We start from the raw sequence: 16,349 nt of genomic DNA, 5'->3' as shown, positions 1-16,349 counted from the left end.
TGCATTCTTTAATATCTCCCACCAGGCTTATCCATTGCCCACCTCCCTCCCCTCAGTTTGTTTCTCGGAGTCCACAGTCTCTCATGGTTCATCTCCCCCTCCGATATCCCCCAATTCACTTTTCCTTTTCTTCTCCTAATGTCTTCCATGTTATTCCTTATGTTCCACAAGTGAAACCATATGATAATTGACTTTCTCTGCTTGAGTTATTTCACTCAGCATAATCTCCTCCAGTCCCATCCATGTTGATGCAAAAGCTGGGTAGTCATCCTTTCTGATGGCTGAGTAATATTCCATTATATATAGAGACCACATCTTCTTTATCCATTTATCTGTTGAAGAGCATCTTGGCTCTTTCCATAGTTTAGCTATTGTGGACACTGCAGCTATGAATATTATTGGGGTACCTACGGCCCTTCTCTTTACTACATCTGTATCTTTGGGGTAAATACCCAGTAGTGCAATTGCAGGGTTATAGGGTAGCTCTATTTTTAATTTTTTGAGGAATCTCCATACTGTTTTTTAAAGTGGCTGCACCAACTCGCATTCCCACCAACTGTGTAAGAGGGTTCCCCTTTCTCCACATCCTCTTCAACACTTTGTTTCTTGCCTTGTTAATTTTTGCCATTCTAACTCGTGTAAGGTGGTATCTCAATGTGTGGTTTTTTTTTTTTTTTAAGATTTTGTTTATTTATTTGACAGAGATCACAAGTAGGCAGAGAGACAGGCAGAGAGGGGGGAAGCAGGCTCCCTGCTCAGCAGAGAGCCCAATGCGGGGCTCAATCCCAGGACCTTGTGATCATGACCTGAGCTGAAGGCAGAGGCTTTAACCCACTGAGCCACCCAGGCGCCCCTCTCAATGTGGTTTTGATTTGAATTTCCCTGATGGCTAATTATGATGAACAATTTTCAAGTGTCTGCTAGCCATTTGTATGTCTTCACTGGAGAAGTTATCTGTTCATATCTTCGCCCATTTTTTGACTTATCTGTTTTTTGGGTGTTGAGTTTGAGTTCTTTATGTATCTTGGATATCAGCCCTTTGTAGTGTCATTTGCAAATATCTTCTCCCATTCCTTGTGTTGCCTCTTTGTTTTGTTGACTGTTTCCTTTGCTGTGCAGAAGCTTATCTTGATGAAGTCCCAAAAGTTCATTTTCACTTCTGTTTCCCTTGCCTTTGGAGATATATCTTGAAAGAAGTTGCTGTGGCTGATGTTGAAGTAGTTATTGCTTATATTCTGCTCTAGGATTTTGTTTTTAAGATTTTATTTGACAAACAGAGATCACAAGTAGGCAGAGAGGCAGGCGCAGAGAGAGAGAGAGAGAGGAGGAGGAGGAGGCAGGCTCCCTGCTGAGCAGAGAGCCCTATGCGGGGCTCGTTCCCAGGACCCTGAGATCATGACCTGAGCAGAAGGCAGAGGTTTTAACCTACTGAGCCACTCAGGCGCCCCTCCTCCTCTAGGATTTTGATGGATTCTTATCTCATATTGAGGTCTTTCATCTATTTTGAGTTTATCTTTGTGTATGGTGTAAGAGAATGGTTGAGTTTCATTCTTCTGTACATAGCTGTCCAATTTTCCCAGCACCATTTATTGAAGAGACTGTCTTTTTTCTACCGGGTATTTTTTCCTGCTTTGTCGAAGATTATTTGACCACAGAGTTGGGAGTCCATTTCTGAGCTCTCTACTCTGTTCCACTGGTCTATGTGTCTGTTTTTGTGCCAGTACCATGCTGTCCTTGGGATCACAGCTTTGTAATAAAGCTTAAAGTCAGGAACGTGATGCTCCCAGCTCTTTCTTTTTCAGTATTTCCTTGGTGATTCAGGGTCTTTTTTCTGATTCCACACAAATTTTAGGATTGTTTGTTCCAGCACTTTGAAAAACACTGATGGTATTTTGATCAGGATGGCACTGAAAATATAGATTGCTCTGGGGTTTAATCTTTGTTCTTTTCTAATCTATTCATTCAATGCTATGAATTTTCCTCTAATCACTGGTTTCAGTGCATCTCATAAATTTTGACATTTCACTTGAGGTGGGGAAGGGCAGAGAGAGAATATTAAGCAGGTTCCATACTGAGTGCAGAGCCTGATGCAGAGCTCGATCTCATGACCCTGACATCATGACCTGAGCTGAAATCAAGAGTTGGACACTTAACTTCTGAGCAACCCAGGTGCCCCTCATAAATTTGGTGTTTTCATTTTCATTTAGTTCAAAATAGCTCTAAATTTCTCTTGAAATGTCCTCCTTGACCCATGTGTTATTTAGAAGTTCGTTGTTAAATCTCTATGTATTTTGAGATTTTCCAGTTATCCTTCTGTTACTGATTTCTTGTTTAATTCCATTCTGGTCTGAGAGCAGACACTGTTTGATTTCTACCTTTTAATTTTTTATTTATTTTATTTTATTTTTTTTTAAGATTTTATTTATTCATTTGACAGAGAGAGAGATCACAATCAGGCAGGGAGGCAGGCAGAGAGAGGAGGAAGCAGGCCCTCCGCGGAGCAGAGAGCCCGATGCGGGGCTCGATCCCAGGACCCTGGGATCATGACCTGAGCCGAAGGCAGAGGCTTTAACCCACTGAGCCACCCAGGCGCCCCTAATTTCTACCTTTTTAAACTTAAGGTTTGTTCTATGACTCAGAATGTGGTATATCTTGGTAAACGTTCAACATGAACTTGAGAAGAATGTGTATTCTGCTGTTGTTTGATGAATTAGTCCAGGGATGCCAATTACATTCAGTCGATTGATGGTGTTTTTGAGGTCAACTACGTCCTTGCTGATTTTCTGCTTTTTGGACCTATTTCTGATAGAGGAATGTTGAAGTCCACAACTATGATAGTAGGTACATCTATTTTTCTTTGTAATTCTATCAGTTTTTGCCTGATGTAGGTTCACTCTCTGTTGTTAGGCACATACACATTAAGGATTATAATGTCTTCTTGGAGAACTGACCCCTTTGTCATCATGTAACGCCCTTCCTTATCCCTGATAATTTTCCTGCTGAAATCTACTCTGCAATTATTATAACAACTCCTGCATTCTTTTGATTAGTGTTGACATAGGATATTTTTCTCTACTTATTTTTAATTGATATGTGTCTTACACTTAAAGTGAGTTTCTTATGGATAACATATAATTTGGTGCATTTAAACTACTGATCTTCAAAGTGATTACTGATATGGCTGGATTAATATCCAGCATAGTTGTTACTGTTTTCTATTTGTTGCTTTTGTTTTCCACCATCCTTCTGTCTCTTGTGGTTTAAACTGAGCATTTTATATGATTGCATTTTCTGTTTGTGTTTGTTTAAAAAGTGTATCAATTATAGTTTTTAAAAAGCATTAAATCAAAAACTAATGATGCATTATATGCTTGCTAACTGAACTTACATTTACAAAAAAGAAAGTTGCATTCTCCCCTTTTTTCCACAAGGGAAAGCATTTTTTAGTGGTTTCCATTCAGTTTGTTATTATAATGAATTATTATTAAACATTTTCATGAACCCAAGGATACTTTCAAATAACAACATTATGTCATTTTACAGGTATTATGAGTACCATATAATAATAATCCTAATTACCCTCTTCCATTCATTGTACCATTGTCATTGATTATACTTATATTTAAGCATGCATATATCTATGCATATGGTATATGTATATGGTATATACATATGTAGTTGAAACATTGCTCCTATTACTTTGAACTATTATCAATTAAGAATAAGAAAACTACAAGTTTTATTATTTATTTATGTATATTTTACAGAGAAAGCACAAGCAGAGAAGAGTAAAGGGAGGTGGAGAGAGAAAATCTTAAGTACGCTGTGCACTTAGTATGGAGCCTGATGTGAAGCTCAATATCATGACTCTGAGATCATGACCTGAGCTGAAATTTAAAATCAGACACTTAACTGACTGAGCTACCCAGGCACCCCACTACAAGTTTTATTTTATCTTCACTATTCCTTCTTCAGTTCTCTTTATGTAGATCTGAGTTTCTGACCTTTATTATTTTCTTTTTAAAGAATTTTAAAAAATATTTCTTGCAAGGCAGGTCTACTACAAGCTCAATTTTTGTTTCTCATTCAGTTTGAAGGGTAACTTCATAGGGTACAGAATTCTAGGTTGATGGGGTGTTTTTCTTAAGATTTTAAATATTTTAATCCACTTTCTTCTTTATATGTTTTCTGAGGAGAAGTTGGATGTAATTCTTATCTTTGTTCCTCTATAGGTGAGGTGCTTTTTTTCCCTCTGGTTTATTTCAGGAGTTTTTTTCCTTTAACTTTGATTTTCTATAGTTTGAAATGATATGCCCAGGTGTATTTTTTTGTTTTGTTTTTGTTTTTGCATTTATCTTAGTTGGTATTCTTTTAGCTCCTGGATCTGTGGTTGAGTGACATTAATTTGGGGGAAATTCTCAGTCATAATTGTTTCGAATACTTCTTTATTCCTTTACTTTATTCTCCCACAGTCCTTGGGTATTTGGTTCTGTTTTCTTCACTTTTCAATTTTAGAGATCTCTATTGATATACATATCATCTGTGTCCAGCCCATCAAATGCATTCTTCATTTTTCTTTATATAATTCTGATCTCTACTTTTCTTTAAGAATTTTTATCTCTCTGCTTACACTGTGCATTACTCTTGCACATCCTATTATATCCATGAGAGGCCTTAGCGTATTAATCATAGATGTTTTAAATTCTTATTCTAATAATCCCATCATCCCTGTCAGGTCTTGTTCTGATATGTCTCTGTCTATTCCAGTCATCTTTTTTTGCCTTTTTAGTATGCCTTGTGATTTTTTCCTTTTTTAAAACTTAAAATTTATTTGGGTTTAATTGATATATAACATTATATTAGTTTCAGGGACACAGCATAATGACCTGATTTTTATATACACTGTGAGATGATCACCACAATAAATCTAGTTAATATCCACTGCCTTACATAAATATTTTTTATAAACATATAATGTATTATTAGCCCCAGGGTACAGGTCTGTGAATTGCCAGGTTTACACACTTCACAGCACTCACCATAGCACATACCCTCCCCAATGTCCATAACACCACCCCCTCTTCCGACCCCCCTCCCCCCTGCCCCCCTCAGTTTGTTTTGTGACATTAAGAGTCTCATGGTTTGTCTCCCTCCCGATCCCATCGTGTTTCATTTATTCTTTTCCTACCCCCCAAACCCCTCACATTGCATCTCCACTTCCTCATATCAGGGAGGTCAAATGATAGTTGTCTTTCTCCAATTGACTTATTTCGCTAAGCATAATACCCTCTAGTTTCATCCATGTCGTTGCAAATGGCAAGATTTCATTTCTTTTGATGGCTGCATAGTATTCCATTGTAGATATATATACCACATCTTCTTTATCCATTCATCTGTTGATGGACATCTAGGTTCTTTCCATAGTTTGGCTACTGTGGACATTGCTGCTATAAACATTTGGGTGCACGTTCCCCTTCAGGTCACTGCATTTGTATCTGTAGGGTAAATACCCAGTGGTGTGATTGGTGGGTCATAGGGTAGCTCTATTTTCAACTTTCTGAGGAACCTCCATGCTGTCTTCCAGAGTGGTTGTACCAGCTTGCATTCCTACCAACAGTGTAGGAGGGTTCCCCCTTCTCCTCATCCTTGTCAGCATCTGTCATTTCCTGACTTGTTAAATTTAGCCATTCTGACTGGTGTGAGGTGGTATCTCATTGTGGTTTTGATTTGTATTTCCCTGATGCCGAGTGATGTGGAGCACTTTTTCATGTGTCTGTTGGCCATCGGGATGTCTTCTTTGCAGAAATGTCTGTTCATGTCCTCTGCCCATCTCTCGATTGGATTATTTGTTCTTTGGGTGTTGAGTTTGGTAAGCTCTTCATAGATTTTGGATACTAGCCCTTTATCTGATATGTCGCTTGCAAATATCTTCTCCCATTCTGTCAGTTGTCTTTTGGTTTTGTTAACTGTCTCCTTGCTGTGCAAAAGCTTTTGATATTGATGAAGTCCCAATAGTTCATTTTTGCCCTTGCTTCCCTTGCCTTTGGCAATCTTCCTAGGAAGAAGTTGCTGAGGCTGAGGTCGAAGAGGTTGCTGCCTGTGTTCTCCTCAAGGATTTTGATGGATTCCTTTCTCACATTGAGGTCCTTCATCCATTTTGAGTCTATTTTCATGTGTGGTGTAAGGAAATTACATAATATTTTTGTGTGTGATGAAAACTTTAGGATTTATTCTTAGCAACTTTCAAATATACATCATTAACTATGGGCACTATGCTGTACATTATATCCCCATGATTTATTTTATAGCTTGAAGTTTATACTTGTTGATCCCTTCACCCATTTTGCATGTCCGCAGCTCTCCACCTCTGGCAACCACCGATCTGTTCTCTGTATCCTTGAACTTATTTTTTTATATTGATGATATTTTTTTATATTCCACAAATAAGTGATATCTTATGGTATTTGTCTTTCTCGGACTTATTTCACTTAGTATAATGACCTCAAGGTCCATTCATGTTGTAGTGAACAGCAAGATTTCCTTTTTTTAATGACTGAATAATCTCCCACTTCATGTATGTATATATATGTGTATGTATACATATCCCATTTTCCTTATCCATTCATCCATCAATAGACACTTAGGTCCTTTCAATATCTTGGCTATTGTAAATAATGCTGCAATGAACATAAGGATGCATATATCTTTTTTATTTAGTGTTTTCATTTCCTTCAGATAAATACCCAGAAGTAGAATTTCTGGATATGATAGTTCTATTTTAATTTTTTGAGGAAACTCCATAGTGCTTTCCATAGTGGCTGTACAAATTCTCAACAACAGTGCACAAGAGTTCCCTTTTCTCCACACTCTCACTAACACTTATTTCTTACCTTTTTGATAAGTCATTCTAACAGGTGTGAGGTGATATTGTGGTTTTGGTTTGCATTTCCCTAAGGATTAATGGTTTTGAACACATCTTCATGCATGTGCTGGTCATCTGTATATCTTCTTTGGAAAAATGTCTATCCAGATTTTTAAATCAGATTTTTTGCTATTGCTTTGTATGGATTCTTTATATATTTTGAATATTGGTACCTTATCAGGTATACGATTTGTAAATATTTTCTCTCATTTGTTAATTTGCCTTTTCATTTTATTGATGGTTTCCTTTGCTGTGAAGACTCTTTTTAGTTTGATGTAGTCCTAGTTGTATATTTTTGCTTTGACTACCTTTCTTTTTGGTGTGTACAAAAAATCACCAAGACCCATGTCAAAGAGTTATTGCTTGTGTTTTCTTCCAGGAGTTTTATGTTTTCAGGTCTTACATTCAAATCGTTGATCCATTTTAAATTAAGTTTTGTATATGGTGTAAGATAGAAACCAGTTTCATTCTTTTGCATGTGGCTGCCCAGTTTTTCCAACACCATTTATTGAAGAGACTGTCTTTTCCCCAGTATATATTCTTGGCTCCTCTGTCATAAATTAACTGACCATATACGCATAGGTTTATTTCCCGGCTTTCTATTCTGTTCCACTGATCTACATGTCTATTTTTATGCCAATACCATAATGTTTTGTCTGTAATTTATTTTTCTTGATAGTTGGATATGATGTACTATGTAAAAGAAACTGCTATAAACAGGCCTTTAGTAATGTGGTAGTAAAGTGTGAAGGGAGGGGAAGTGTTTTGAAACCCTATGATTTGGTCTTAGTCTTTAGTGACTAAGTCAGAGTGACACTATGACTCTAGATTGTAAATTTCACAAGTGTTCATCAGTTTTGTTCTTCTCCTTTAGGTATAAGAGGATGCATAAAGTGGGCCAGAGTTGGATATTTCCTTTTTTCCATGTGGAAGGCCAGAGTTGACTGGAATTGAGTACTTTCTTTTCTACTAGGTCAGTTAGGTAGTAATCTCTCTGGTTAGGCCCTGATTAACTAGTTTTCCTGAAAGCAGGCCTTATTACAAAAAGACAGAATGCCCTGGCATATTTTAAAAGCTCCTGATTGGGCGCCTGGGTGGCTCAGTGGGTTAAGCCACTGCCTTTGGCTCGGGTCATGATCTCAGGGTCCTGGGATCGAGTCCCGCGTCGGGCTCTCTGCTCAGCAGGGAGCCTGCTTCCTCCTCTCTCTCCGCCTGCCTCTCTGTCTACTTGTGATCTCTCTGTCAGATAAATAAATAAAATCTTAAAAAAAATAAAATAAAAGCTCCTGATGACAGAAGTATGAGGGGATTTTTTTTTATATTTATTGTGAGAATCAGGTTGAGTACCTGAAGATAAATGACACAGAATTGTGGAGGGCCTTCTTAGGACTGGGTCTCTCTGAAGTTTTTAACTTTCAGAGCTGTTCACACTGAGTCTCCAGCAAAATGTAATTCCAGTTCCAGTTTTGAGTTTCTGCTCTTAAAAGCTGTGACTCCCTATATTTGCTTGACTCTAGTCTTTGGAGCAGTGGTTTACCTTGTATACTCCCTGTTATAAATTTAAGAAGAGTTGTTGATTTTTCAGTTTGTTGAGCTTTTTACTTGTTAGAATGATGTGGCAACTTCCAAGCTCCTTACAAATGCAACCAGAACCCAGAATGCCAGTCTTTGAAATGCTTTATTTATGATAATTCAACTTGTAAATTTAGTAATAAGGAATATCAATAAGTTATTTCTTTTGCCCCAATGTAATGAAATTAACCTATCACTATATAATTGGGTTGGTTTGGCAATCAACATTTTAAAAAATGAAACAATTGAATTAAAGGTATCTGAAGTACATCACAGGTAGTTAGGGTGAGTACATTTTAAGGCAATATATTTTTTAAGATTTTATTTTTAAGTAATCTCTACACCCAACATGGGGCTCAAACTCACAAACCTGAGATCAATATTTTTTATTTTTTTGTAAACATATAAAAGCATGACCTAAACATGCTTCACTGAGCCAGCTGCCTCTAATGTAATATTTCTTAATGCAGATCATAGAAAAAATTTTGAAAGATTATCATGTTAAGGAATGAAAAATTTGTTGTATATACTTGAAATGTAAAATGACCTTAGGGAAAAAAGTACTGATTAAAATATCAAAGTACTTTTAGGGACACCTGGGTGGCTTGGTCGGTTAAATTTCTGCCTTTGGCTCAGATCACAATCCTAGGGTCTGGGGATCAAGTCCTGCATTGGGCTGCTTGCTCAGAGGGGGAGCCTGCTTCTCCCTCTGCCTACTTCTCTCTCTCTCTGACAAACAAAAATTTAAAAAATCTTAAAAAAAAACCAAACTACTTTTAAATAAAATTTTAAAACAGAGATGTTAGTGTGAGAAAAAATAAGGTTCACCATTATCTTATTTACTTGGATCCCATATATGGAAAGTTCATGAATTATGATAACTTAATAATTAAAATTGGATTTTAGTTTACTTTTATATTAAAAAGAAAAGAGGTTACCTGAAAAATTCAAATGTATGTGAAATGGGACTCATTTGCATATAGATACATGAATCTTTATCCCTATGCCTAAATACTGAAAATCTAAAACTATTTTACTTTTATTAAAATCAGTTAAATCTTACAATCCAGCAGAAGCAGCATGTCACTTAGATTGGAAATTTAGCAATCAGATGCATGGATATGGATTCCAGCATCAATACCCACTGATATGGTGACCTTGGGCATGCCACTGAATCTAAATGTTAATTTTCTAATTGGTAAAATGGGAATTATGTACTTCTGTGACAGTTGGAAACAAATCATAAAAATATGAATGCACACATGTTCAAGAAGCTTAACAACCTAACATGCTATGTAATTGTTAGGTGTCATCACCAAGTAGATAATAAAATTCTTGTTCAAGTAGAAACAAAGCACTTTTTTAAATTTTTCCTCCTCTCCTAAAACAAAAAGTCTCAAGTGCTAAATGTCTTATGAAGTACTTTATCAATTTCATTGCTTTACTTAATTCACTGTAAATGGAGGTGTTTTCACCTATATTTTTATATACAGAGTTTAAAAAAAACACAAGTCTTTCTGACGATTTTACATGAAACTCAAGTAAGTACTATCTCACTATTCTGGAAAGGTAAATTAACTGTTATTGTGAAAGGGTTAACTAGCTGAGCTGTAAACAAATTTACTAAGGAAATATACAACATATTGAAAAACAGGTTGTTTTACTTAATACTATATGTACAAATAGGGCTGCCAATTACAAATAAGTGGTACCATTAAAGTACCAGAGGCCAGGTCCCTACCTGAAAATGGCTTTTGGTTGTTCAAGTTAATAAATACTACTAATAAAAAAAAACCTTGAAGATAAAAATTCTTTATTTTTCAAAACATTACATTTTTAAAAAGATTTAATTTATCTGAGAGAGAGAGAGCAAACATGAGGTGGGGGTGCAAGGGGCAGAGGGAAAAGGAGAAGCAGACTCCCTATTGAACAAGGAGCCCGATGCTGGTCCTTGGGATCATGACCTAAACAGAAGGCAGATGCTTAACCGACTCAGCCACCCAGGGCATCCCCCAAATTCTTATTTATTTATATATTTATTTATTTATAGATAATCTCTGTACCAATGTGGGGCTCAAATCTACGACAACAAGATTAAGAGTTGTACACACTACTGAGCCAGCCAGGTGCCCCCAAAATAAAAATTCTTGTTATAAATAAGTGTGTAATGTACCTGATTGGTCTTCCTACAAAACTGATCTCATTAATACAGGTTTTAATCAAACTTTCATGTATTAAGAACACTTAACGTTATAGCATTTAGCTTTAAATTAGTCACAAGAGTATCAGACTCACCTTGATTGTGCCGCCAACAACTTCCATTACCTTGCCTCGATACCACATAGTATCTGATCCTCTTACTGCACAGGCTTCTCCCTTTTTCCAGAAATAAGGCTCCAAAAGACCAAGGCATTTTAAATTATTTTGAATTTCATTCATCATTTTTATTAGCTCGAGTTCTGAAGAAATTATTAAAAATAGAAAGCATTTAGGAAGAATTTACTGCCATTTTCAATATGAAATCATCAATAACCTTTAATAATTTCACCACCTTGACAAAAGCATAAGGAATCAACAGAGTTTTAATAAAGATCTAATTCAGTCAGGGCACCTGGGTGGCTCAATCAGTTAAGCATATGACTCTGAGTTTAAGTTCAGGTCATGGTCTCATGCATCCGGAGATTGAGCCCTGCCACTATCAGCATGGAAACTCCCTGAGATTCTCTCTTTCTACAACTCTGCCCCTTCCACCATGTGCCTGCATGTGCCTTCTCTCTCCCTCCCTAAAATAAATAAACCTTTTCAAAAAAATCTGATTCATTCATAGCTTCTATATGTTTCAAAACATACTACTAACATGTAAATAACTATTCTGTTCTCTGGTTATGAATGCAAGCATTATTTTGGGAGTAAAGCATCATTAAAAGCTCTAAACACATACTAGATAGCCTAATATAAAGGAACTACCACTTTAAGATAAGTCATTTTGCCAACATACCTAAGTAAAAATAGAACACAAGTCAGGTGTTACTTGATACTTAGATAGATACAGCATAATGCTGGGATATAAAATTAAAATTCTGATATTGCTACTCACTGCTAATTGGATCATCAATTCCATAGTAAATACATAACCCCATATAGCACTGAAAGCAAAGTGTGGGGTCAATTCCCATAAGAGTTCTACCACTTTAGTTGTGTGATTTTGGGGTTGTTCCTTTACCTCTATAAGCTTCAGTTTATTCTATAAACCTGGTATAATAGAACTTATCTCCATTATCAATACTGTGCAGGATTAAATGTAAAACATCCAGAACACTTCCTGAAACATAGTAGTCAACCAGTTTTAGCTATGACTATATAAAGGTTAAGAAAAGTTTCTGGATTAAGTACTACTGCTGAAAGTCTCAAACACTGTTCTCTTCTAGTATAGCCAATTGCACAGATTTATTTTTGAGTTAAAAAACAGTATTTAGGAGGTCAACAAATGAAACAAAAATTTCAACAAATTCACAGCCACCTATCTATAGGTGGACTTACTATGGATTTCATGGAACTTTAAGACCCATGAGTGTTAAGAGTTATTGTCAGTTATAAAGTATTCTGGACACATCTAGGCTGTAGTAAGGAAATACTTGTACATAAATCTCAGGAAGGACTTGAATATTCTCAAAGGGCCCCCAAACTCCAACCATTCACTGTGATTTCTGTCCTCATTCTGAATGAATATAAACTTCTGTATCTTTTTTCTTAGAGAGCCTCCAAACTTGTGTAAGTGCCAGGTCTTACAAATCTGGAACCACTCCCATGCTTAACTTAGGCCCAGTGTCTATTCCCAGTGTTTCAATAAATGATTTTTATGTGGAAAGCACTTTGTTTGAGTTATTTCATTTAACCTCACAACAAACCTGTGAAAATGAGGTTAAATCTTGCCCAAGGTATTTCAGCTTATAATTTACTAGAGAATTGGAGCTGCTAGTTACTCCTTGTACTGATTAATTCCACATAACATAAAATATATTACCTGACAATTTAGGTACTACAAATATAGTTCCATCATCGCCAATACAGCTGACAATTGCCTCAAATACTTTCATGTTAGGAATAGCTGGTGGTTTGTAGCATCCAGTGGTTCTTGGTTCTGGAATTTTCTGCTGAAATTCAGATACCCTGTACTCACTAATAACATCAGCAGCTTTTTTGTTAGGGTCAAAGTTAATCTTAATACACTTAGTAACCATTGAGTCTTCTTGTTCCAAGGGGATTTCCAGAGACTTCTCAGATGATGAATAGCTGTTATTTAATTTTGTAATTCTGTAACATCCAAAAAAAATATTATATCTAAACATGATCAAATAAAAACATTCTGTGGAAAGCAATATAAAAAGAGTCCTTCAGATATACTGGGAATTTAAAGAATATATTTGCTCTAGTCTAGGATACATTAGTCTAATTTGTTACATAAAATGAGCATAATTTAGGTAATAATAAAAATTATTTTAAACTGTAAGTGAGCCTGATGAGAAGAAAATTGATAAACTGCACTTAAATGTTTTAAATTATTATGTAATATTTACATGTTACTCTGTCTTAAAATTTCGTATTAAGTATATCACCAGTATTATACAATTACTAGATATTAAAGGTAAATACAACAACTTCAGGTTGATTCTTTTTTTTTTTTAAAGATTTAATATATTTATTTGAGAGAGAGAGAGAGAGATCACAAGTAGGCAGAAAGGCAGGCAAAGAGAGAGGGAGAAGCAGGCTCCCTGCCGAGCAGACAGCCTGATGCTCTGCTCGATCCCAAGACCCTGAGATCATGACCTGAGCTGAAGGCAGAGGCTTAACCCACTGAGCCACCCAGGCACCCCCTTCAGGTTGATTCTAATGTAGTCCACAGACAGAACATGCACATGTTCTATCAAAATAATACAAATATGGGATTGGGAGGGAGATAAACCATAAGTGACTCTTAATCTCACAAAACAAACTGAGGGTTGCTGGGGGGAGGGGGGTTGGGAGGGGGGGGGTTATTATGGACATTGGGGAGGGTATGTGCTATGGTGAGTGCGGTGAAGTGTGTAAACCTGGCGATTCACAGACCTGTACCCCTGGGGAAAAAAATATATGTTTATAAAAAATAAATAAATAAATAAATAAATAAAAATGAGAAAAAAATATAATACAAATATAAGTCCCTTAAAAATAATACAATACTAGGGAGAGAGTGGTAATATGCTATATTCATTCAAAATTTTCTTTTTACTTCCTATCATTCCCTTCCAGTTTAAAAAAAAAAAAGTATGTCTACTATAAAAAAAATCCTAGGAGATAGGATTTTGTATTCTTCTTGTATTTTCTTTCAAAAAGAGATAAACATTTATGAAATAGCCACATAATATTTCAATTAAGATCATTCCCACTTGGTCCTTAGCGTTAAGATAGCTAGTAGTTTAGGGGCTGTAAAAGCAGTACAGAATACCGCAGTGGCAGATGTTAGCAGTATTAACTTGCCTAGTATTTTTCACTTTAACATTTATCAAGGAACTGCTTTAGCCTAAAGCCAGTGAACCCGAAAAGAGACACATGCAGGACATCAATACACAGAGCCTCACCGTATGCCAATACCTAGCTAGTTAAGTCAGCATCTACCATGCCTAGGCAACTACTTCATGTCCCATTTTATTTTGGGTTTCTTATTCCCCTTCCCTTCCATCAGGATTGGGGTCCTAGTCCATATAAGGTAATGTATAGTAATGCAAGATAAAAAAAAGAAATCTGGCCATGTATGGTATGAAGTGGCTACTTGCAACATGTGTTTGCAATTCCAATATACCTTACGTCCAGAAGGAAAGAAATAAGAGGAAGCTAGGGCTATAGCAATATCTTAATCCTTTGCCCCTTGGACAAATGGTACCTTAAACCACAAATTTAGTATCTGAAAAGACTTTAAATGTAAATATTCAATTACCTTTGTGCTATCCATTTCTGTTTCACATAAACACATTTTGGTATATACCTACCACAATTTCCAAAATAAAGCTTAAAGATTTATGTCTAAGCAAATGGTGTCAGAGGGTCAGATCTGGTAACAGCTATGTAATTCTCTTTTCCTCTGGTTTAGAGTGTAAATGCCAAAGCAAAAGGCAAAATATAAAAGCAAGGGCACCTGGGTGGCTCAATGGGTTAAGCCTCTGCCTTTGGCTGAGGTCATGATCTCAGGGTACTGGGATTGAGCCTCGCGTCGGGCTCTCTGCTCAGCAGGGAGCCTGCTTCCACCTCTCTGCCTACTTGTGATCTTTCTCCATCAAATAAATAAATAAAATCTTAAAAAAAAAATATATATATATATAAAAGCAAAAATGTCAGTAGGGATTTAAATATGCAAGAACTAATGGGCCTGAATACAGAAATTAGTGATCTTGAATGAATTTATTTCTGAACTATCTCCTAAAGGTTAGTTTATAAATCATTAAGAGCATGCAAGATGAAATTTAGGTTTGAAAGCACACAGATATGAAGATGTACATAGGCAAATAAGAAGCCTTCATTATAAACTGATATTAAAAAAACAAGTCTATACCTCCTTTCTCTCAAAGCCAAACCCTTTTTAATCAAATATTTAGAAACATCGACACGCTCTCCTTTTTCATCTCTGCAGAAAATTTTCACAGGTAATGGCCATGTTGTATTGTTTTCCTGCAGTGATTTAAGAGCAGAGTAAATATGAAACACTAAAAGGAAAACTTCAACAACATACTTCTTACAGGTATTTCCTCCACATTTATCCAAACCAGAAAAATAAATTTCCAGTCAAGTAAAGTTATTTTGATATCTTATCAGAGAGAAAAAACATGGGAGAGAGTCAAGGGGGACAGACAGTTGGTTTGTGAAATATGTCAGGAAGGCCTCCCTGCCAAGGAGAAACTTACCTAAGGGTGGGTGTGTGTAGGGGGAGCCCAATTAAAAACATTTTCAGCCGACAGTGGGCTAGGGAAATATCAGTTACAAATTTCTCTATTCTCCTAAACTCTTGGAAAATTACAGAACTGAAATGTGTTCTCCCAGGTGTGTCTTCTGTGTATGAATAGAAAGGAAGGAACTGCAAGACCTATATTCTGCTTTAAATGGAATTATGAAAATAGAAAAGGTATACATAGAAAAAGTAACATGAACAAATTACTTATTCAAGAAAATTCTAATCATTAATGCAATAAAAAGTATCAAATTAAAATAAAAGAATATGTCTAGGTGTTCTGAAAAAATATATTCTCTTCTCAAACCCCTATTCCTATAAACACATTTCTTTTTATGACATGCAATCAATATGATTTCACTAGAAGCCTAACTTCTCAGTTTGTAAAGAATAGAAGGCTTCCACAATGCACTCTAGCATACATACATTGTTTTTTTTTCATACATTGTTTTTTAACATGCAAATTATCGACTCAAGATTATTACTTTGGAGATGTTTTAATTCATACAATCATTATGGGGCATCTATTATCAAACAAATAATTTTTATCAAACAATTATCAAACAAATATATTTTGTGTTATAACAAAATAAGACAAAAAAAGAGGGCTGCCAAAAAAATCCAAATAATTTGCTGTTATCTTCTCAACAATGAAATATAGAACACATCAATGAAATAGTCATTACATATCTATTATAATTGCTTATTCCACTACACACCTGCAAGATTATAGTTGCTACAGCTCCAGTTAGGTACAATGAAAGACAGTCACAAGCTGTAGCTGTCCATTTGTCACTCCCACCAGTTGGTCTAAAACAACAATAAAAGACAACTTATTTTGTAATAAAGAGCATAACATATAGAAATATAAAAAAA

At 35.8% G+C, this 16,349-nt stretch overlaps 1 protein-coding gene across 1 annotated transcript in view; it reads right to left on the bottom strand.

The window, feature by feature from the left end:
* RNF17 (ring finger protein 17) overlaps window positions 1-16,349 on the bottom strand; it is a 133,202-nt gene that overhangs the window by 37,754 nt on the left and 79,099 nt on the right. The window contains exons 20-23 of the mRNA XM_032838269.1: window positions 16,193-16,283; window positions 15,081-15,196; window positions 12,519-12,808; window positions 10,790-10,953 (exon numbers count right to left, since the gene is read on the bottom strand). Coding sequence (XP_032694160.1) covers window positions 10,790-10,953; window positions 12,519-12,808; window positions 15,081-15,196; window positions 16,193-16,283 — 661 coding nt within the window. The remainder of the gene's footprint in view (window positions 1-10,789; window positions 10,954-12,518; window positions 12,809-15,080; window positions 15,197-16,192; window positions 16,284-16,349) is intronic.

Source organism: Lontra canadensis, unplaced genomic scaffold (assembly GCF_010015895.1).
Source record: "Lontra canadensis isolate GAN:19392208 unplaced genomic scaffold, GSC_riverotter_1.0 scaffold103, whole genome shotgun sequence".
NCBI lineage: Eukaryota > Metazoa > Chordata > Mammalia > Carnivora > Mustelidae > Lontra > Lontra canadensis.
This window is presented reverse-complemented; position numbering and strand designations above follow the sequence as displayed.